The sequence below is a fragment of the Fonsecaea erecta genome (genome assembly GCF_001651985.1).
Source record: "Fonsecaea erecta strain CBS 125763 chromosome Unknown Scaff5, whole genome shotgun sequence".
Lineage (NCBI taxonomy): Eukaryota > Fungi > Ascomycota > Eurotiomycetes > Chaetothyriales > Herpotrichiellaceae > Fonsecaea > Fonsecaea erecta.
This window is the reverse complement of record NW_017387248.1, coordinates 2,266,398-2,286,483: the sequence shown is the minus strand read 5'-3', so window position 1 is coordinate 2,286,483 and position 20,086 is coordinate 2,266,398. Positions and strand designations below refer to the sequence as shown.

The 20,086-nt window shown below is 52.2% G+C and overlaps 7 protein-coding genes across 7 annotated transcripts; 1 reads left to right on the top strand and 6 right to left on the bottom strand.

The window, feature by feature from the left end:
• Positions 1–238: 238 nt before the first annotated feature.
• AYL99_06888 (hypothetical protein) lies at positions 239–2,671 on the bottom strand (the record flags this gene model as incomplete). Its single annotated transcript, XM_018838397.1, has 1 exon — positions 239–2,671. The coding sequence occupies one exon, from the start codon at positions 2,669–2,671 to the stop codon at positions 239–241; it is 2,433 nt and encodes an 810-aa protein (XP_018692957.1).
• Positions 2,672–3,722: 1,051 nt separating this feature from the next.
• AYL99_06887 (High-affinity glucose transporter) lies at positions 3,723–5,416 on the bottom strand (the record flags this gene model as incomplete). The annotated part of the gene is made up of 4 exons (XM_018838396.1): positions 3,723–4,369; positions 4,427–5,018; positions 5,073–5,233; positions 5,284–5,416. The coding sequence occupies 4 exons, from the start codon at positions 5,414–5,416 to the stop codon at positions 3,723–3,725; spliced, it is 1,533 nt and encodes a 510-aa protein (XP_018692956.1).
• Positions 5,417–6,282: 866 nt separating this feature from the next.
• On the top strand, positions 6,283–8,289 carry AYL99_06886 (hypothetical protein; the record flags this gene model as incomplete). Its single annotated transcript, XM_018838395.1, has 7 exons — positions 6,283–6,352; positions 6,421–6,766; positions 6,837–6,875; positions 6,934–7,269; positions 7,333–7,501; positions 7,555–8,106; positions 8,212–8,289. 7 exons carry the CDS (start codon positions 6,283–6,285, stop codon positions 8,287–8,289), a joined length of 1,590 nt encoding a protein of 529 aa, XP_018692955.1.
• Positions 8,290–8,503: 214 nt separating this feature from the next.
• AYL99_06885 (hypothetical protein) lies at positions 8,504–10,608 on the bottom strand (the record flags this gene model as incomplete). Its single annotated transcript, XM_018838394.1, has 2 exons — positions 8,504–9,943; positions 9,997–10,608. 2 exons carry the CDS (start codon positions 10,606–10,608, stop codon positions 8,504–8,506), a joined length of 2,052 nt encoding a protein of 683 aa, XP_018692954.1.
• A 1,202-nt stretch (positions 10,609–11,810) lies between these two features.
• AYL99_06884 (hypothetical protein) lies at positions 11,811–12,671 on the bottom strand (the record flags this gene model as incomplete). The annotated part of the gene is made up of 1 exon (XM_018838393.1): positions 11,811–12,671. One exon carries the CDS (start codon positions 12,669–12,671, stop codon positions 11,811–11,813), a length of 861 nt encoding a protein of 286 aa, XP_018692953.1.
• A 775-nt stretch (positions 12,672–13,446) lies between these two features.
• AYL99_06883 (hypothetical protein) lies at positions 13,447–15,785 on the bottom strand (the record flags this gene model as incomplete). The annotated part of the gene is made up of 9 exons (XM_018838392.1): positions 13,447–13,657; positions 13,741–14,114; positions 14,174–14,466; positions 14,523–14,642; positions 14,705–14,867; positions 14,931–15,108; positions 15,163–15,263; positions 15,312–15,424; positions 15,503–15,785. The coding sequence occupies 9 exons, from the start codon at positions 15,783–15,785 to the stop codon at positions 13,447–13,449; spliced, it is 1,836 nt and encodes a 611-aa protein (XP_018692952.1).
• Positions 15,786–18,458: 2,673 nt separating this feature from the next.
• Positions 18,459–19,365, bottom strand: AYL99_06882 (hypothetical protein; the record flags this gene model as incomplete). The annotated part of the gene is made up of 2 exons (XM_018838391.1): positions 18,459–19,023; positions 19,079–19,365. The coding sequence occupies 2 exons, from the start codon at positions 19,363–19,365 to the stop codon at positions 18,459–18,461; spliced, it is 852 nt and encodes a 283-aa protein (XP_018692951.1).
• Positions 19,366–20,086: the final 721 nt, after the last annotated feature.

Here is a 20,086-nt window from a genome sequence, read left to right as displayed (position 1 = left end):
TGAAAGTAACCCAAATCCAATACCTATCCAGTAATGCTAGGTCCATCAACCACTCATCATACCATGCATCGTTAATTACTCGATTCCATGCCATAACTGGCGCTCGTCAGACCACGGCAGAGGCTGTAAAATTATACTAAAAAGGAAACTGCAGAAGCCCTGCTCAAGCGCTCACAAACAACCCGAGGATCTCGTTCAGTTCGTCCCTTTTTGAGAGGCTCCCATCATGTGAGAAGGCTCATGAAGCTCCCGGTCTCTTCTTCCACACGACTGCAACCTTGACCAAAATCCTGCCGTTCTTGAACCGCCCCATCCCCGGCGGTCCAACCCTCTCAAACGCGCCCATCAACCCGGCAAACATCCAATTCTTGTCCATGTTCTCGTCCAGGACATTGTCTCCTGGGAACAATGCCTGCTTCTCCATCTTATCAGGCAGTTTCGCTCCCATGCTGCCCTCGACCGTCGCGTCCGGATCCCACGATTTGTGGACGAACACCGGCGTCACGTGTTTCGTGTCGTCGTTGAAATCGGTGGGATTGGGGTCGGACAGGAACTCGAGGCCCGCAATGCGGCCAGCGCCGGGTCGATAATAGACGTGGACGCGGTTGATGGAGGAAGCGCCGAGGCCGCGCTCTTCGATGGATTTCCAGCGCTCGTCGGCGGGTTTGGTCCCGACATACATGTTGGCGAACATGGTGGATCGTTCTTCAGCACTAGAATTCCTGACTCCTCCGGACTCCTCCGCCTCGACGGACTTGGTATTGTGATGGGCTCGTGGCTTTTTATTCGTGTACCCGAGCCCGATGCCGCTAATGGCATTGTTACTGTCCCTAATACGCCGACTGTGGTACCACCCAGGGGCAAAAGGCTGGACGGCAACTCGCTGGGGGTATTCTTCGTCGTCGGGGTCGAAGTTGCCAATCGCAAAGTGCTCGTAGCTCTTGTATGGGGACAGGGGCTCTCCGATCACGTCCCACCAGTAGTTCACCTGGTCGTTGGTGATGTGTCCCACACCGTGCAAGTCGGCGATCTCTTTATCTCGCCACTCACTTACACTATTATCAAGCTTGGGGACTGGCAATATGCTTTGAATAACACCGGGACAGATGTACTTCGGAAGGCTGTAAATGTGTCGACCTCTGCCATCATGTTGGGTGATAGATCTCTGTGGGTCGACGACCAGTCCAGCCGCTTGTTCCTGGATATAGATCATTGACGAGCGACAGAGAAGTCGCATCATGCTGAGTTTCTGCGGATCAGGGTCCATGTTGGTGAGCTTGGGGGTTGTATCTTTGAGAATGACGTCGAGGTTCATCAGCGCCCGAAACTTCTTGTCCGTCCAGGTGTCTGAAGTTGGGTCGTCTTCGTCCAAAGCCACAGAAGCCATGGTACTCCGTCTCGCCGGCGGAGGAGCATCACCGTTCTGAAAAGCGGCCTTCTGGCTGTTAATCATGGTTTTGTCATCGTCCCGGTTCCGGTAGTCCTGTGGATCCTTGATCATGGCGTTCAGCTTCTCGCACAGGTCCTGGAACGCCATGAAGTCTTCATACAGCGTGCTGGTATAGATGGCACAGTGGTCGTACGTCAATGGGAGAGGGATTCGCGGATTCGAAAGCCTGTGGTCGTGGAAGCTTTTAAGAGCGGTGTACGGGGTCAAGACTGCCCGAATCTTGGCCGGCCTCGCTGCCACCATCGACGGGAAAGCATTGGCGATCAGGATCAAGCTGTCCATGCCCCAGGGGAAGTCGTGATTCTTGATCTGGCCGCCACCGCGCCATTGGATCCGAATGGAAGTCGTCGCTTGGGAAAAGAGCCGATTGCGTTCCTGCGAGGCGTCCATTTCACCCGACGCTTGCACCGGGAGACCCATTGGTGTTAACTGCGCCGAAGCATGGACAGCTAATTGTCTGGAATTCTTGCGGTCCTGCGACTTGATACCGACCCAGGCGTAGATTTCACCCCCCTCGACAAAATCGGATATGAAACAATCACCGTAAATGCGGGTGAATTCGACACTGCGGAAATGCTGGCGTTTCGCCTCGTCCGGCTCCTTGTCGTCGCTGAGGATTTCGTTCAGACCAGGCACTTCGTTGAACGACCAATCCTCTTTGCGGTCATCGGCCTCGTTGACGACCTTGACGTGGACCAGGAAATTGACATCGTTGGTATTGAGATCGTCACGGGTCGCAAGGCTGCTTCGAGCCTCAGCACCGGGACCTAAACTAGTGGCTTTGATTGCAGCTGAAGCGTTGAATCCCATGGCATTGTTCATTTCAACAATGCTCTTGACTTGTTTTGAAGAAAAGGTCACGGTCTGGTTGTGCCGAGCATTGGGGTCCAGCTTGAGCAGATATGGCAGTTTCGGCTGCTGAGGAGTTTCGACGCTGGTTTTCTTCAAGCTTTCCGTCAGGGCCGCGAGGATATCGTTCATTTCCAGACCCGGCTTTGGCACTGGCGCTGGTCCTGGCGGAGGGACTGCAGTCGATACCGAATCACTCCTCGTGTGCTCTGGAGTGATGGTGTCGGCTTCGCTGATGGAGGCACTTGTGCGTGCAGCTTTTTTGACCTTGGTGATGGAGACGGCATTATCGATTCGCACTTCTTGAATGTAGGAGTTGTACCCTTGGCCGCGCTTCATGCGCACATTGTAAAGAGGACCGCTATCATCCATTGTGATATCCTCGAAACTGTATCACTTTCTTGAGAGGAAAGCAACTCGTCGCGCGTCGCGAGGCGCACGGGAGTTTTGAAGCACCTCGCAGACATACCGGCATGTGCCAGCCAACCATCGGTTTTCACGTAAAAACCGTTGCGACTGTGAGCGATCTTCAACGGCTATACCGAAGCTGGGCGTGGAATTCCGTCAATCGCATCCTCCGCCCACACCATTTGACCAAGCTCGTGCAGCTGAAATCGCCTAATCAGTCGACTGTTGGCCGTGTTAGGCCACGCTAATGCGTCGAGAGGGTTAGGGACGAAAGCGAGAGGGAGGAGGTGCATGTGAGGAGGAGAGACTGATGCGGTCTTCAGCTTGAGCGGACGTGCCGGAGCCTATCAATCCGTTCAACTGAACATCCCATGTTCTGTATTCCTCAGCTCTATCGCAAGCTGAAAGGCTCCCTCTGCTGTTTCAATTGATATGATGGTGTGCTGCGCGTTCTGTGCCAGTCCTAATTCGTGGGCACTCCCACATTGTTGCGGGGACTGTTGTCAAATGCACATGGAAACTTCCTAGGGACTTGGTCCCCTAGCGCGCGAGCGTTGGGCAAGTGAGACGTGCAGATGATCCACTGATTCGGCTTGCACGGGCCGGGTTGAAGCCCACGAACGGCATCAGCATCATGTCAAATGAGCCCTTGATGGCAGCCACTGTTTGTAACTTGTGGTCTTCACACGGTTGTGTTGGTGACTTGGCGCCGAGCTGATGATGACTGCAAGAAGTCTGAATTTGTGTGGCTCTTTGACTCCCTAAAAGGTACCGAATAGTGATGGGAGGGTAACGTCCCCAGAAATTGTGGAGGCTGGCGCCGGAGGCTTCGGGGACTAGGAAGGCTTCTTGAAGCCACCGACCGTTATCTGCTCTCGGCCGCCTAGCTTAAAGACAGCTTCCTCTGTACTCGATACGCAGTCGTGGGAGTATATGTTTGAGACTGATGGGTAGAATATATAGTTCAGATGCCGTCAGTCCTTTTCCTCGCTGCTCTCCAAGCCTGCTATGTAAACTATTCGGTTGCTTTGTGATCCCCGCCAGCATGATAGTACGTGATAGCCTCCGTGTTGAACTCGACTTCGAGATCTCTCTGATAAACTGCAACCTCATCACTGTCCCCGAATATAGTGGCCACTTCCTCAAGTGGAAGCCCCTTGGTGTCCGGGAACCATATCCACATGACAGCGGCCCCCAGGAGACAAGGGACGATGAAGGCCAGGTAGAATCGCCAGCCAACATTCGCAAAAGCCACCGGCGCACTCTGGAGCCAGATCAGGTTCATCAGAGCAACGTTGGCGACGCCGAGACAGACACCTTTCGCTCGAATATGGGTGGGAAATATCTCACCCAGATAAGTCCACTGCGTCCCGTTGACGAACAGCTCGTAAAAGAATATAAAGACAAACAGCATAGACACAGCTGCCTCCAAAGCGGACTCATTGTCCGAGGGCACGAACCTAGCCACGAGGGCACACTCGACAGAAAGACATGCGGCACACCCAAACAGACCAAATGCCATGTACTTGGGACGTGAAAAGCGATCCACGAGTACCATGGCCAATATGTTAAGACCTAGCGCACATGTGATCCACGCGGCAGGCAAAACAAGCTGTTTCACGGTGCTGTATCCGAGATTTCGGTACAGCGAGGGTCCATAATCTGCATGCCAGGAGTCAGAATGATTCAAGAGATGTTCGGGATATGAGAGAACCATACTATTGATGACTAGTGCACCTGAGGCTTGTGTGATAGCCGTGGTAAGTAGCGCCAGAAGCGCACGTCTCCGGTAGGAAGGCTTCTTGGCGATGTAAGTCCACGATTGGCCCAGAGTTCTATCAATCTCAAGCTGTTTCCTGATCTGATAGTACTCTGCTTTGGCAACCGTATTGCTCGGGTCCTTAGGGTCGGCATGCAATCTCAAGAGTATCCGTTCTGCATCCGCATCGCGTCCCATCATGCACAGCCATCTCGGACTTTCAGGGAGGAAAGGGAGAGCCGTAAGGAGGCAAAGAGGCCAGAAACATTGGATAGCGATTGGGGGTCTCCAGGTGTTGGAACCGCCCGTCGTCCAGAAGTAACAGCCAAAGCCCACCCAGCATGCGAAAACATAGCCCAATACATACATCACCGCGTTGATGTCGACCATTGCTCCTCGGATATGGACAGGGGTGATCTCGTTCATCATTATGCTGACAGCGGCAAGAGTGGACCAACAGCCGGCGCCTGAAAAGAAACGGAAGGCGATGAACATGCCCACGTTGACCGACCCAGCTAGAATGGCGCCAGAAATGAGGATCAAGATTGCGGGCTTCGGGCTATTAGCTGTTTCCTGTTTCTAGTCAACTGTTCAGTGACCACTTACCACAGCACATCCCCATTTCCTGCCGAACCTGTCTGCGACCCATGGAAGTGATATCGTTCCGAGTACGCCTCCAGCTTGGAAGATCCCGTTCATGGTCGATATGAGGTCGGTCGCATCTTCACGCGTGTCCAGTGCAAAGTATTCAATGAAGGAAGGTTGACCTAGAGTTGTCAGTGCAGTGTTGACAGATCTACACCGGTCTCCGACTCACCAAGCGTTGTTCCAATAATTGCCGCGGAGTATCCCTGACCGATCGAGCCCAGACCCAGGGCAACAAGTACTGCTACATTGAAGAAAGTTATCTTCTGTTTCTGCAAAATTCCGTCCCTCGTATCATTAACCATGATGAGATCTTTAAGCAACCACTGTCGGTGACTGAGCAGAATGGAGGTCTGATATACTTCATCGAGCGGGAGAGGATTCTCTTCTACTCTTCGACAAGAAAGAAACGCTGTACTAGGATGTTATCAAAATCTAGATTCATAGCACCCAGGACTGTTTTGGAGTCCGAGGACCGAGGTGCCATTATGATAGTTGGCTGTTCATAGCACCGATAGTAGCGTATTAGGGGGGGCAGATCACTTCTGGTAGTCACCTCGGGTTCACTGAGAGATCTAATACCTTTTAGGACACGCCGTGTTCAGCTATGAGAGTGTTCGAAGGCACTGGACCCAGCCTACAAGGGTCGTTCAGTCTCTAATTCCGGCCATCATGCTCTGATACGAAGACTGAACATTATCCCAAGCTCCAACCGTTCCTAACTCTGTTACCTGTTTGATGTCGTCTTCTGGGCCCTTGAATTTTAGACTAGTCAGTTTGGCTTTCTTGCTTTTCCGAGGCCAGCAATAGCGTATCCAATTACTCCAGACTGATACGAAGCTCCATTCTATCCCCACGGGGTCTCCGCCGCCTCGGTGTCTCACAAAAGGAGCGCGCCGCGGCCTTACCCCAGAAGAGCCACCCGCGGCGTCCAAATGCGGAATAGCTCGTGCTCGAAGATGCTTTCAGTAGACATGATAGCAATACGCCTCACGAGGTGTGCTCGACAAGTCTGGAGGCTATAGCGATATAATGTGAATGGAATTACGATTGAACCAGACGTTCTCACAGTTGATCGTCTTATCTGAAGTGACCAATATTGGAAAACCTGCAGTCCCACCGTTCTGGGTCGGATCTGGGAACATAATTGTTTACTCTGAAGCGGTTCAAGATGAACAGGTATAATCTCCTCTGCATCGTGTATGCATGCCTAGGGTCTGTGTTCTATGGCTACGACTCTGGTACGTTTCTCTATCAATGCCGATGACTTCAAGTCTACTGCTGGCTCTGCCACTGATCCGAATGACAGGTTGCACGACATCCGTCCTGGGCTATCCAGCATTCCTCGAATATTTCAACTTGAACTCCGTCACCATTGGGGCTTTTGGCTCGGCCTACTATGGAGGTCACGTCTTGGGGGCGTGCCTGAACTTCTGGTTGCCGAACAAGATTGGGCGTCTCCGGACGATCCAGATCGCTTGTGTCATCTCCTTCCTAGGGATTTCCATGCAAGTCGGGGCGTCTTCATTCCCCGTCTTCTGTGCAGGCCGAATCATCGGTGGAACGGCCACAGGTATTATGTTTTGTTTGTGTCCAACCTACGTTTCGGAGCTCAGCCCTCCCCATATAAGAGGTAGAGTCGGTGGTCTATACGCGTAAGTCTTCCCGGCTGCCACAGGAGTCTCTGCGACGGCCTCTGGGAAGTCCACTTACTTGGTCATGCAGATTTAACGGCAACTTTTCGTATATGTTCACCGAGTGGGTGTAAGTCTGCATGCATCATTCCAGCGTACGTCAGGATGGTCTCTAACGTGGAAGGCAGGGGTCTCGGCTGCTTCTTCTTGAAGTCCAATGCTTCATGGCGCTTATTGCTGGGTGGGCAGCTGGTACCTTCAGTGTTGATGCTGGGACTGTCTTTTTTCATGCCATTTTCACCACGATGGCTTGCTCTCAAAGGCCGTTACGAAGAGTGTCTGCAAGTCCTTAAACGCATGCATGGGGACATGCACGATGATACATTTTATCTCAAGGAGTATCACCAGATCAAAGCACAGATTGAACTAGACAAGAAAGAGCACCTAGGACCTTCGGCAATCTGGAGAGTGCCCTCTTACCGAAAGCGCATCTTCTTGGTGTGCATGTTTGCCTTTTGCTCTCAGTACGTTCAAATGCTTCTATGTCATTTTTTCTATAGGGTCCGCCCAGCTGACAGCTATGCAAGACTCACTGGAGAAATCCCACTCCAAAACTACCAGGTCATCCTCTTTGGCAAGTTGGGTCTGAGCCAGGTCATGTCCCTGGTCCTGACCGGGATATGGGGCTCGGTAGGAGTGTGCTCTGCAATCTACGCCGGGTACTTATCCGACAAGCTTGGAAGGCGAAAGATCATTGTAAGTGAGAGTCCTGTTACGGCGAAGGACTTGAAATGCTGACAGACCACTAGTATATAATGTACTTCTTTGTGCTCAGTGGATCTCTGATTTCTGTGGTACTGTGGTCTCGTTTCGAGGCTGGAGGAAGCACCAATCGAGGCCTCGGCCGAGGCGTTATTGTTGGCATGTTCATGGTCCAATTCGGTTATGCTGGTCCAGCTAATGTGTTCATGCCTGCGGTGAGTTTCAAATCCTTAAGTCCCAGTGGTGGCGGTAGAGTTCACAGTATCTTCTCTTTTCTCTACAAACGCAACGGGAAACAAAATAGCAAGAACGCGGAAACAACAGAATGCCAGACTGACCACGACCCAATCTTCCAGTACTCATCCGAGATCATGCCAACGGCGATCCGGTCCATTGGAGTGGCAGCGACATTTGCATGTCTGCACGCCATAATCATCCTCCTTGTCCAGGTCACACCGCTCGCCATCGACGCTATTTCGTGGAAGTACTTTTTAATCTTTTTGATCGGGTCGACGATATACTTTATATTCTTCTGCTTCGCGTATCCGGAGACGAAGAACATGACTCTCGAAGAGATCGAGGCGGTATTTGGGGACAAGGTGAGCGATAGCCCCATGGCATGCGAGCTGCTTTCGCTATTAAGCGTCAGAATGACCTCGAGCAAATGACATACGGCTAATCTGTACCTTTTGCCAAAACTCTAGGTAGCAGAAACACTCGAAGAAGCTGGGCAGCATCTGGAGGAGGTTTATGAAGACAGAGCCTACAGTGAGAAGATGTAGCAGCAGGAGCAAGTTTGGGTAGCGAAGCAATCATGAAAGCCTATGGCATTTGCGATTCGGACATCTTTATGCCCTCCTGTTCCACATACAGGTAGTCAGTGTTCTTCTAAACTCAGCCGTACGACCTAGATAGGCATTTATGCTCGAATGGAAGCTCTAGAAAGTGCGATATGAGGGTATATATCATTTATACCAAGTCCTTCTTACATCGCCGTTAACTTCCCCCACCGCCCACGTCAGGTCCCATTGTAAGCCCCATCGACCACGCCATATTATCCAGGTTCCCATCTTCGCTTTCAGCCACAGGTATGGCCTCGCGCATCGCGTGGTCTTCTGAGTCAAAGAATAAAAGGCTGTCTTCGAAAAGCAAGTTCGACTCGAAAAGGGTGAAGAAATCTTGGGTCGAAGCCAACAGACCCGCGTGCGCACCTTGTTGCTCTTGTGCCGCGGAACTGGAGCATATATTGGCGACCGAAAGCGATGGGCCGTCGCTAGTGTTGTTCGCGGTGGTAGTGACAGCATCATTATCGTCGATCGTGCTGGTCACGAACTCGGGTCCCGGTCGCTTCGTCTTCAGCCAGGGAGGGAACGAAGCCTTCTGCGCTGCCGAGTAAGCCGCTTCTACTCGCTTGAATACGGCGGTGGCTGTGAAGTTGATACGACCAATTTGGCGCACTGCCTCGATGCAAATGGCCAGGCTCTCCAGACTGGATTTCTCCAGCGATGAGTGGCCCGAGCTTGCGTCGAGGAGGTAGACAAATGCCGCCGAGCACACGGACGCTATCCCCGTGACAGGCACGAACTGGGTCAGCTTGCGGCTATTTAGACCGCCGTAGATTGTAGTGATCCTGTTGGAGGCTTGTCGCAGAGCGTAGACGTGGCAGTCGACTCGCTTCTCGTTTCCCTCAAGTTCGTGGTTTTCGGAATTATGACTGCATGTGGCCCACCGATGTTCTGAGATCTCGGTGCTGTGAAGCACGATGATCGCCATCCAGTACGTCAGGTGGACCATGCACGACGCCAGGTGGTATGCTCGATGGCAGAGGTCGAATGAGACCGAGCAGATATTTTCAAGCCGCAGCTCCTCGGGAAGGTGACTGCTCCAATCTCTTAGGGAGTTTTCCAGTTCTGAGATCCTACTTTTTCGCCCTGCCAAGTCCGAAGAGGACTGAAACACTTCCTCTGAGGTTCTGTGCAGGATGTCGTATATGCGAACTGCAAGCTTGGCCCTTTCGATGCACGCTCGTTCAAGCTGTCGTTGTAGCGAAAAATCCGCGAGAAACATTTTGATCCCCACCAAGGTACCAAAGTTGATGCCGGAAAGGTCCAATTCATCGACGAAGTCGTCATGATTCAGTAAGTGAGGTTCTCGGGGCCGAAGGCGAGGCGGCCGGGCAAGATTCATAGCCACATCACACTCTCGGACGACAATGGTCCACCATATCCTCCTTCTCAATCTGTGATTGTCCGATTTCCTCTGGCCAACCGTATTAGATTGCTCTTCCTGTAGCCTGAGGGCAAAGGCATGATTGATTGCACTCCCAACCCAATACATCGGGTCTTTCGAGTCCTCGCGGCTCGACCAACTCATCAAGAGAAGGGACGCCTGGCAGGCAATCAGGCGATCTGGCTCGGCACCTAAGTCGAGAAGCAGCTGGTGACAACTGTTAGCACGCATGGATAGCGCTGTGATCCATACTCCCCCACCTTGGACTTGGTGTAATACTCCCGCCTCGCAGCAGCTTTGGACGGATATCCGTAGGCGGAGAAGTGTTCGCCTTCCAAAGCGGCCGACCCGGCACACATAATCGCGTGGTATAGGGTTAAGGAAAGCCTGCCAGACGAGCCTCCCGTCACGGAGAGGATCAGATCCGGCAGGCTCACCACTGGCGCCAGATGGTAGACGAATTCCGCGTATCTACATATGATCAGGCTCTCCAGGCTTTTCGGTGGTAGGCAGAAGACGCCTTTCGCTTCCAGGTGGCGCCAATCTTCTTCTGAAAGGTCGCAGGAAACAGGTTTGATGAATGCTGTAGAATAGTCTGTTCTGCCGGCAGCAGAGCTCCTATCCACAGAACGATGGATTTGGATTTGGCTCAGGGCAGGCGAAGGTTGGCTGCCATCGCCCCTGTTGCCTCGAGGAGTCTCGCGCGCTTCTTCTGGGTTTGCAAATGCTGAGTTGGTAGGGAGAGATGAAACCAGAGGCGTATTCGGTGTGCGATCAAAGGATGCCGGGCCTGTGGGCGGGCAGCGAGTTTCGTGCTCTTTCCTAACTTTCCGCCCCGAAACCGACACATTGTCACGGTTCACTCCTCTCATCGTCAACCTATTGCGTCTTAGTTTATCCGGTACCACGGTACACACTAAGCCATCGAGGCAGCAGTTGGTACACATCCCCAGGTTCTGGACGCGATCACATCGTACCTTCCTGGCACGGCAATGCTGGCAGGCTGGGCCCAACTTCTTCTTTGCAGATTTCAGGGGTTTGCCTTGCCGCTGTGAATAATCCACCGGCATGAGAATTTCAAGATCCAACGTCGATAAGTCAGCCATGGTCCGGTTCGATAGCCATTAACGTGTCGCCTTCTGTACAATGATGCTCCAATATCAGTCAGACTACTACTGTGTATTGAGCGTGGAGGTATTGTTCGCTAGTGGGCTAAGCTGGACTCCGCACCCCGCCTCGTCTGTTTCCTGAAATGGGGGCCAGTCGGCCTCGGCTAGCCAAAAGCAGAAAGTGGCTTCTCCACCCGGCCAGCCTTGCATCTCCTCGAAATAGAGAAAGGGGAATACGTACTTTCACGTCCATCCTCTGTAAATACAAGACTTCAGAAGAGCTCCTAAGACCCACTATTATCGTACTACATCAGGGTAGAAGTGAGTATACTTAATATATGGCCTTCTTGAGGATGACGGAAATGTTCCCCGTCTGGGGTCATTAGTTAATCTCTCAGTTGAGCGGCACACTTTCCCCTCCTAAGATTCCCACCGGAGTGTCCAATTTCTTTACAAACGTTCCGTCTTTTGTTTTCCCTTCCACCCCACCAATGCTGCCTGTGCTTCTATACCCCAGAAATCCCTTCATGCGGTCACTCAATTCGTCCTCGAGACCCGGCCGCAGAGAGAAAAAGAAGTTTTCCTGTGGTCGAATGAACGGGCGCATGAAGAACGCAATGATGACAGGTCTCTCGCTCCCTGGCGTTCGATTGGGTCCTGTGGCATGCCAGAGCCGGCTCTCAAATACCATGCACGTCCCGGCTGGCCCTTCAGCTGCGACACAATCGGAAACATCGTATGGGTCGTCCGGTGCGAAGTTGCCGGTGTGCGAGCCGGGCATCACCAGCGTTCCACCATTTTCCGCGGTGACTATATCATTCTTCAATCAGGAACGGTCTCGGGAAGAGGAGGCAATATTGAATACGTACTGTCAGTGAGGAAGAACATAAAGTTCAGTCCAAAGTATATGTTCCGAATCGGTGGCTGAATCTACCAAGTGTCAGTCAGAAGTCAATACACCACTGTTATGAAGGACTTGCCGTGAGCTGATCGGTGTGGAGGTACATTGGCGAATTGCCCGGCCGAGCAATGTTCGCCGTATAGCTGAAGAGAATCGCGTCGTCCCCCAAGTGTGGTGGAAGGAACTGCTTGAGAACCTTGTTGTGGTCAAGCAGGTCGATGAACTCCTGGCCCTTGTTGTGGAGGCACCAAAGCCTCTGGTTCGGCATGTTTTCGCCTCCGTCGAAAAACCCCACGCCGGCCTCTGCCTCGCCCCGGGCCTGGTCCATGAGCCGCTTGTGTAGTTTTTGGAGCTCGCCGGGCGAAAGGGCGTTCTTGACGAAGCCATACCCCCATCTCTTCAGGTCCTGCTGTACTTGCCCAACGTCTTCGGTCGGTCGAGGTAATTGATCCACGATCGTCCGGTCTAGCCTAGGATGGATGGCCTCGAAGCCGGTGAGGACGTCGACGAACTTGATTGCTACCCGTGTGGCGCCGACGGCGAAGATGTGGCCCCAGTTGAGGGCGTAGCGCGCATCCATCACGCCGTCCACAAATCGCTGGATCATGTGCGGTCGGACGTACAAGTCTGCGGCGGAAGATGCGAGATTCTCTTGCTGCCGATCCGTGATCTTGGACATCGACGCGCGTCCAGGGCTCCGAGCGTCAATCAGAAGCCCAGGGTGATTTGAGCCAAGATTCACGATGAACAGAGCGTCTATAACTTCCATTTTGTCCAGCTTATTCTCTATCTGCTGGACAGCATTTTGGTAGTCTTCTTCGGGGCTCGGTTCTGTAAATTTGGCGAGGTTGGCATTTTGGTTGATGTCTGCTGCGGCGCCTAGAGCCTTCAAGCGTGATGAAGTGACTTGTGTTTGTGTAGCCATTGCGGAGGAGCTCGGTGACCTCGACTATGTTAGTCGTAATGACGAAGTAGCTAAATATCTGATCCTGGTATTTAGAACTGTACTACCATAGCACGTTCTACGAAAGTTACGCGGTCTCAAGCCACCATGGCCCCGAGGTGGTCTCTTTCCAGTCGACCTCGGCCACCACCCAGATTACACTTTCAGCGACGGACACAGACAGATGCCCTCGGTGGCCATAATAAGTCTAGCACATATAGGAATGGAAATGCACGAGTTATTTCCAAGACGGGCGGCTTCAGGCGACACATTTATGTTGGCATCCACCGGCAAGCCTGAATAGCACAAAGATGAAGCGAAGCGAAGCTTTGGACTGGTAACGATAGCCAATTGCGGAAGATCGGACATGTGGCGTAGTGGGAATTGAAAGGCTTTTGAAACGGGGTTTAATCAAGTGTTGGAATCCGCAGAGCAGTATCATGAGCAAGCAATGAAGGTATCATTTCACTCCCTGTGGTAGGCTAGACGTGTGCTCTAAAAGTGCCACAGTAAACCGGGTTAATCCATGTTCCTTGAACTGGACTGTAAAGTTCTTTCCGCCTTGCATCCCAGGACATTGTAGCGATCGTGATTCACGCTGTCTCAGCGTGCAGTTCGATACGGCCCCCGCCTTTGCTGGCTTTCATCAGCTCATCGCAGCACCAATACGTTTTGAGAACCAAGTCTTCCATTGCGGCACACCTACCCGCAAGATTCTTCAAAGGATAGTCCAGAATCGAAGTCGTCCTTGAGGTCACTAAACTTGGAAGAACCTCGACACAGCACTTGGCCTCCGCTCAGACCAACTGGCGCGACGCTCTGCCACGTTCTTGGCATCGTTAGCTGCAATGATGTCCTCGCCCGTCTCGGGGTGGTCCATCATGGAGTCGGTGTGCGGGAAGAAGCGGTTGAAGGCCCAGTAGAAGATACCGGCAGCGATAAAGGAATAAACGTAACCGATAGCGAACCTGCGCGTGTTGAAGCGTCAGCATAGCTCCAACCAAATTGCGCTCAATGAAATCTTGCGCGTCAGAATGAGGGAGGGGCTCACAGATGTTGACCGCCTAGAGAAACGCTAGTCTTGCCATTGCCCGCCTCAACGATATTATTAACGAAGCCTGGGAGCGGGGGGATGCAGCCGATGAAGAAGGCCGCGACAGCGCGCCAGTTGGTGGCGAATCTGGGCGAATAGCGGTAGATGCCGTGGAAGTTGTACATATCCGGTACAGACACGTTACCCCGTCGGACAATATAGTAGCTATAGCACGAGACGAACAGGTTAGATATCACAGACGATGTAGGTGGAGCTTGGGGGGATTGTGGAGGTACGAACTCAGCCATGAGGATGGATGTCATGGGGCCCAGGAAAATGGTGTAGCCACCGAGGAAAGCAAGGAACTTCGCGGCCGATGCGAGGATTTTCCACTGTAGCTGCGGTCAGCAAGGTCCAAAGGCAGCTCTGCGAGAACACAGTCTCAACTTACCGGAACAAAGCCCCAGCTACCAATGACGGCAGCGAGCAGCTGACCACGGCGAATGTTGATGTACTTGGGGCAGAAAGACATGAGGTCGTTGGCAGCGCTGATGGAGTTGGCGGAGATGTTGATACCGAGGGTGACGATGATCAAGCCGATGGCGCCAAAGGCAGCAGCAGCACGGCCACCGTGGGATCCATTCTTCATCCAGAGATTGATGATGACGATGGGGTTCCAGATGATCTCGTTATAGGCAGTTTGGGAGGCAGCGGCAGTGAAGATACCGAGGAGACCAACAATAGCTGTGCGTCCAGATGATCAGCAAGAATTGGCGTAAGAATTTACAAGGGAGTCTCACTGAAGATGAGGGGTATGACGAGGGCTTGGACATTCTGTGCGCTGGGCTTGTTGGAGTATCTGGAAAAGTCGGCAATGTTCAGGCCCAGGGTGGCGTAGTTGCCCAAGACGCCGTTGAGATCTGCAAGAGAGATTCTGATCAGAGGGACACCAGAGATTCTAAAGGCGTAGAGCTTCACTTACTGCCGAAAAAGGCCCATGCAAGAGTCGAGCCGTGGATAGTGGTTCCCTGGGTGATGACGGTGCTGTTGCTGATGGTGCCACCAGCCCTGCGCAGCGTATCGCCAAAAATGGCCAAGAAAATGATCGGTGCAATGATACTCTTGAAGGCGAAGAAGTATTGGACCTTGGGTGGGTGTTAGTTAATCGCAGGGACCAGGGAAGATTTGATTTGGTGACCCGGCCATACCTTCGTGTAGGGGATGCACAAGAACGGAAGCTGAAGCAAGAAGTAGAGCAGAAACCCAATCATGCCGGCGGTGGTGATGCCCTCACTCTCAGGTATGTGGTTGGGGATTCTTGCGAAACTTGGCCAGATGGCGGTGAGGAGCACGGTCATACATTGACCGCCAGTCGTGGTTTGAACACTTTATTCACGGTAAGCCTCCAATGCGACGAATCTATTGGTTGGACACACTCACCCGAGCCAGACGATGGCGAGGACGCAGCGGGACACGACGACGAAGTAGCTGAAGTAGTAACCAAAGGGCATGCGTGCGAGCACCGGGAATGGAGTGTGAAGCTGTTTCAAATGAGCTGCAACTCGGCTCGGTGAAAGAATTCAACCCACCGTGGCACCCATTCTTCCGTTGATGGTAATGACGAGACCCATGATAGCATTGCCCAGGACACAGGCGCCGATTGCCATCTTCCAGCTGAGGCCGACGGCGATGATGGAAGAAGCTATACCACAGAAGTCTCAGAACTAACGCGTTCTCTCTTTCTAAATCAATAGAAGGATCTCATCCCGGAGTAGCTCACCAACTTCCCAATTGGAAACAGCCCAGGCATCGGCCATCCAGTAGGCGACATATGCACCCCAGTTCCATGTCCGCTTTGATGGAGGAATTGGGTCGAAGTCGGCATTGGAAGCGGCCTTGGTGGCAGCAAAACTGCTCTCCTCCTGACGGACCTCAAGGCTGAAGTGGGGAAATCGTCTCTTGAGGCCACTCACGCGACCAACTGCGATGGGCTCGGCCTCGGGAGGCTCGACGACGGAAGAGATATTCTTCTCATCGTAGTATTTTTCATCGGAGGACGACATGGTGGGCAGAGAAGATGATGGCCGCAGCTGTGGTAGATGATACGTAGAAGGACGAGAAGACATTGATGTATGTTTGCAGGCTCTCCGCCCGGACCATTTTTTTTGTCATGATCCCTGTGACGTTAGGATCGCCGCCCGCATTTCAGCTTGTGCCATCACTGCTGATAAGCACCGGAAGCTTTGACCTAGCGGCTCTAGATTGATGGTCAAGCCTATGACTGTCAAGACCGACACTCGGGCAGAGATAAGGGCCAATCGCCAAGAGTGCGGACGGGAATTCAGAATGCGACAGGGTCCTGGCCTTGAGCCCGAAGAACTTGCTTCTGCGAGGTAACGATAGAGATGGGGCCCCGTCGTAATACTTCGGCCACGCCTCAAAAGGCTGGCAAATCAGGATTGGTCCGACGCGAATCTAGGCGTCTGACCCAAAGCAAAATTCAGCCACTAGATTTATACGATGGCAACGCTTCTAGCTCCCTAAATTTGTTCTGAAGGATTGCATCGAATGAACGGCTGTGAATCCGCACTAACTTATCGGGTAGGAACAGCCTATAGCAGCAATCTTGGGGCTTCGATAAGCGAAATACGTAAGTTCGATGACAAAAATTCTTCAGCGGCAGCGAACTAGTCGAAGCATTTGCCTCGTTAGGTCCATCAAAAGAAAATCTCATCTTACCCGTTAGCACCGTTGAAACTGGCACGACAGGGTTCAGAATTGGATGAAAGCCCTTATCGTGCCAGGTCTATGGAGCCAGAATCTTGCAGGAGGCGTTCTGTGCCCTTGAGGACTGGAACGTCTTCCATGATAAGAGCGGTTCGGCTCGGTTTGCGGCTTCGAGTTTTCATACAGCCTTCGCTGTCCCGATCTGGTTCATGGATTGACGAGATAACCTGGAAAAGCGTTATGATCATCTGAAGAATCCTTTATTCGGGGTTGCGCCTCACATTAAGACCATTGATCGATCCGAATCTCTAGAAAACAATCTCGATCAGACATCTACGTCAACCAAACATCTACGTCAGCCATGATGATGTTGGCAGGGTGGTTGACTGTAGGATCTGGCCCTCAGTATGGGGATACGGGGAAGCCCACCAGCCTTCTGGGCAAGCTGGGGAGATTGAACGACGGCCCCAATCGGGATGTTCGGCACCCTCGAATGCAGCTAGGTCGTCTAGTGTTTCCCAGAGGGTTGGGATTCTGAATCAAAAGGAAAAAGTAAAAGATCTGGGAGCTGAAGGGGACCGAAGCGTTGTCGCTAAGAATGCATTGGACAAGCGACTCGGATATTCGGGTTCGTTCTGGCCAACACGAGCATCGGGCCCCTATCTTTGCAGGTCAATTTTTGCAGGTCAACCCTCGCTATCTACGCCCTCAAGATGGTTCTTTTGCTGCTCCATTGTACCAGTCATGGGAGACCTGTCGCCAACTCCGGTTCGCCCAGCCTGAGGATATATTTGGGACATTGCGAACGCACCCATTCCGGAGCTTCGTTTTTGCGCCAGGGCATCTGTAACTTAAGGAAGACCTCCATGGTTACGGCTACTCTGTGACTTTCATCTGAGAAGAAGCCAGCCACTCTCGCTTCTGCAATGGCGTGATGAGCCATCAGGAGCACTCCAGTTCCGGCGGAAATATGTTCTGGCCACGTGTGCGTTGTCAATCCATATGTTCTTCATGCAGGGCTAGTACATGCTCTGCTACGGAAACGTGTTCCTGGTTCTTCCCGCGGTGTAACAGTCTGCGGCTCCGTCAATCATTCTCTTATCCCCTGCCAGGACTGGTGCCTCAATCCCCTTGGCTTCCAGCAAGGAGACACAAAGTCCGCTAATCGATGGTGAATATTAGGCACTGTCGTATATAAAGCCAAGTCTCCCACAGGCAGGTCTTGACAGCAACGCATTGCGTCTGATAAAACAAAAGTATCGCACTTGGCGTAGGAAACGAGTGCTTTTCGGTATACCGAGCACCTGTACATTTTCATGGACCACTGCATCGATGTCTCTCACAAGATCAGTTTGGGCACCGGGGGAATAAACCCCACTGACATGAGCCAAAGTACTGAGGAGTCTCATCGCCAAGCCGAAGCAGTAAAGAAGCGGGATGCCAGGTAATAAGTAGGAGCAAGCATTTCTTCCGTCTGGATAAGTTCAAAAACCAATCCGAAGGCAAGATGGCTGCTGCAGACCCTGCAGTGAGCCGCTCGGCGCGGAAATATGGCCCGGGTCAGACAGATATATGTTTTATGAATTAGTTAACTGGTTTTCAAACAAATCGGTTTCTTCGGCTTGATGCGGAAACAGCATCTACGTACACCTGGTGCGCAGCTCTTGTAGCTGTGGTACCAAAATGGATAAATCACCATGTCAACATTACACTTTTTCTTGTGTATTGAGACCAAATCTTCCTCCAGCCGCTCTTGCACCGGTCTTTCAACCACTCTTGATGATAGGGACAGTGGCATATGTGACAGAGACGTTTGTGTCCTGGCAAAACGAGAGACCGAACATGAAACTATACGAGCTCACGAAGCGTATGCCCAGAGCATCAGCAGCATATGCCGCACAAAACGGTGTCCACAGCCTCAATGAATGTGGTCTCGCTTCAGTCCTGGACCCCGGCGAGAAACGTTTGATTTTGATTCCTGCTACCCACCCAGGGCGCCTATCCTTGTTCTACTTGGCATCGATATCCGTCGAGGAGGTGATTTCCCTCCACTCGTCAAGGCCTTTGATCGTCTCCTCGCACTTCCCCCTGATGATTCTGTAGGCGTCCGCCCCCAGCGCGAGCCTCATGGGGATCTCCTTGCCGGTAGCACCGGTGAGGACATCAACAATCACCTTGGCACCCTTCAGGGGATCACCTGGCTGATTCTGGTTTGTGCGCTCGACCCTTTCCTCGGTCTTCCGCACCACCGTGCTGTCGTAGTCTGAGATATGGTTGACGTGGAGGATCTTGTGGCCGCTGCTCAAGAAGTTGGATCGGAAGTAACCCGGTTCGATACTGCATACTTTGATGTTGAACTCAGCCAGCTCGAGATGTAACGTCTCCGTTATGCCGCTGACGGCCCATTTCGAAGCCTCGTAGATGCCCACGGCCGGTGTACCACGCCATGCGCCGATACTGGAGAAATTGGCGATAACCCCTGAGCGTTTGGCGCGCATATATGGTAGAATCGATCTGGTTACATTGAGAGGCCCAAAGACATTTGTAGCAAACTGGGACTGAGTTTCTTCCGGACTGTGGAAGTCAGCGTGTATCGTTTTATGTAATCAGTTGTATGATTTCCACATACGTAAGCTCTTCCAAGCCTCCTACCTGGCAGTATCCGGCATTGTTGATGAGGAAGTCAATCCGTCCATAGATACCGTGAGCCTCCTCGGCGAGTGCTTTTAGCTTGTCAAGGGGCATGGTGACATCGAGGCTCATCGTGTCAGCGCCGGCCTTTTTGAGATCCTCGAGCTTGTCGGCATTCCGCGAAGAGGCAATGACCTTATCCCCACGACTAAGGACTTCAAGCGTCAAGGCTTTCCCGAAGCCAGAAGAGGTCCCCGTGATGAACCATACTTTGAAATTCGACATTTTGGTCCACATATAAGAGAGAAATGGATCTTCGAAGGAATTCAAGATATCGAGGTCCTCAGAGAGCTGTGACAGAGGCTCTCTTGGGAGGAAATAGAATAGAAGCCTGCTATAGTAGGGCTTTTATTCTATTACGTTTCAAGGGTGCGCCTGACGTGTTGCGTATGAGAATTGTCCATTCCAGATGTGGACTACTGCAGAGAGCAGTCATCTATTCAACATTACGATCGCTCTCGTGCCGGAGCTCCTGATGGAAATGCCGAAGCGTCTCATGATTCTGTGGACGATGAGCCTTGGGAGACACAACTTCTGCCCAGGAACGCCTTTTAACCATTGGACACCACGAATACCGAAAAAGGCAATGCGTGTCATGTATACTTATCTTGTAATCAGGAGGTAACCAAAAATAATCAGCATATGGATTTCCCGAAGGCATATAAAATCCGAGAAGCCTCGAAGCCGACACTTGGAGCGGCCGCATCGGCCGCCCCTTGGTCATAGTTGTTGTCTCCGCAGTTCTGCAAGGAGAGTGGCATTTGACCTGCAGTTTACTTACGGCAATGTAAGTGAAATCATGAGACGGGCGGGAAGTCTAGGGATAGACACCCAGAAACTAGTGGGGAGTGAGTCGATTGTGGAGCTTAGAGGCAGTCTAGTGTCCTCCACAAGCATCTTACACATGTCCAACTTTGCGCTTCTAGGCTTCTTAAACCCCGGTATC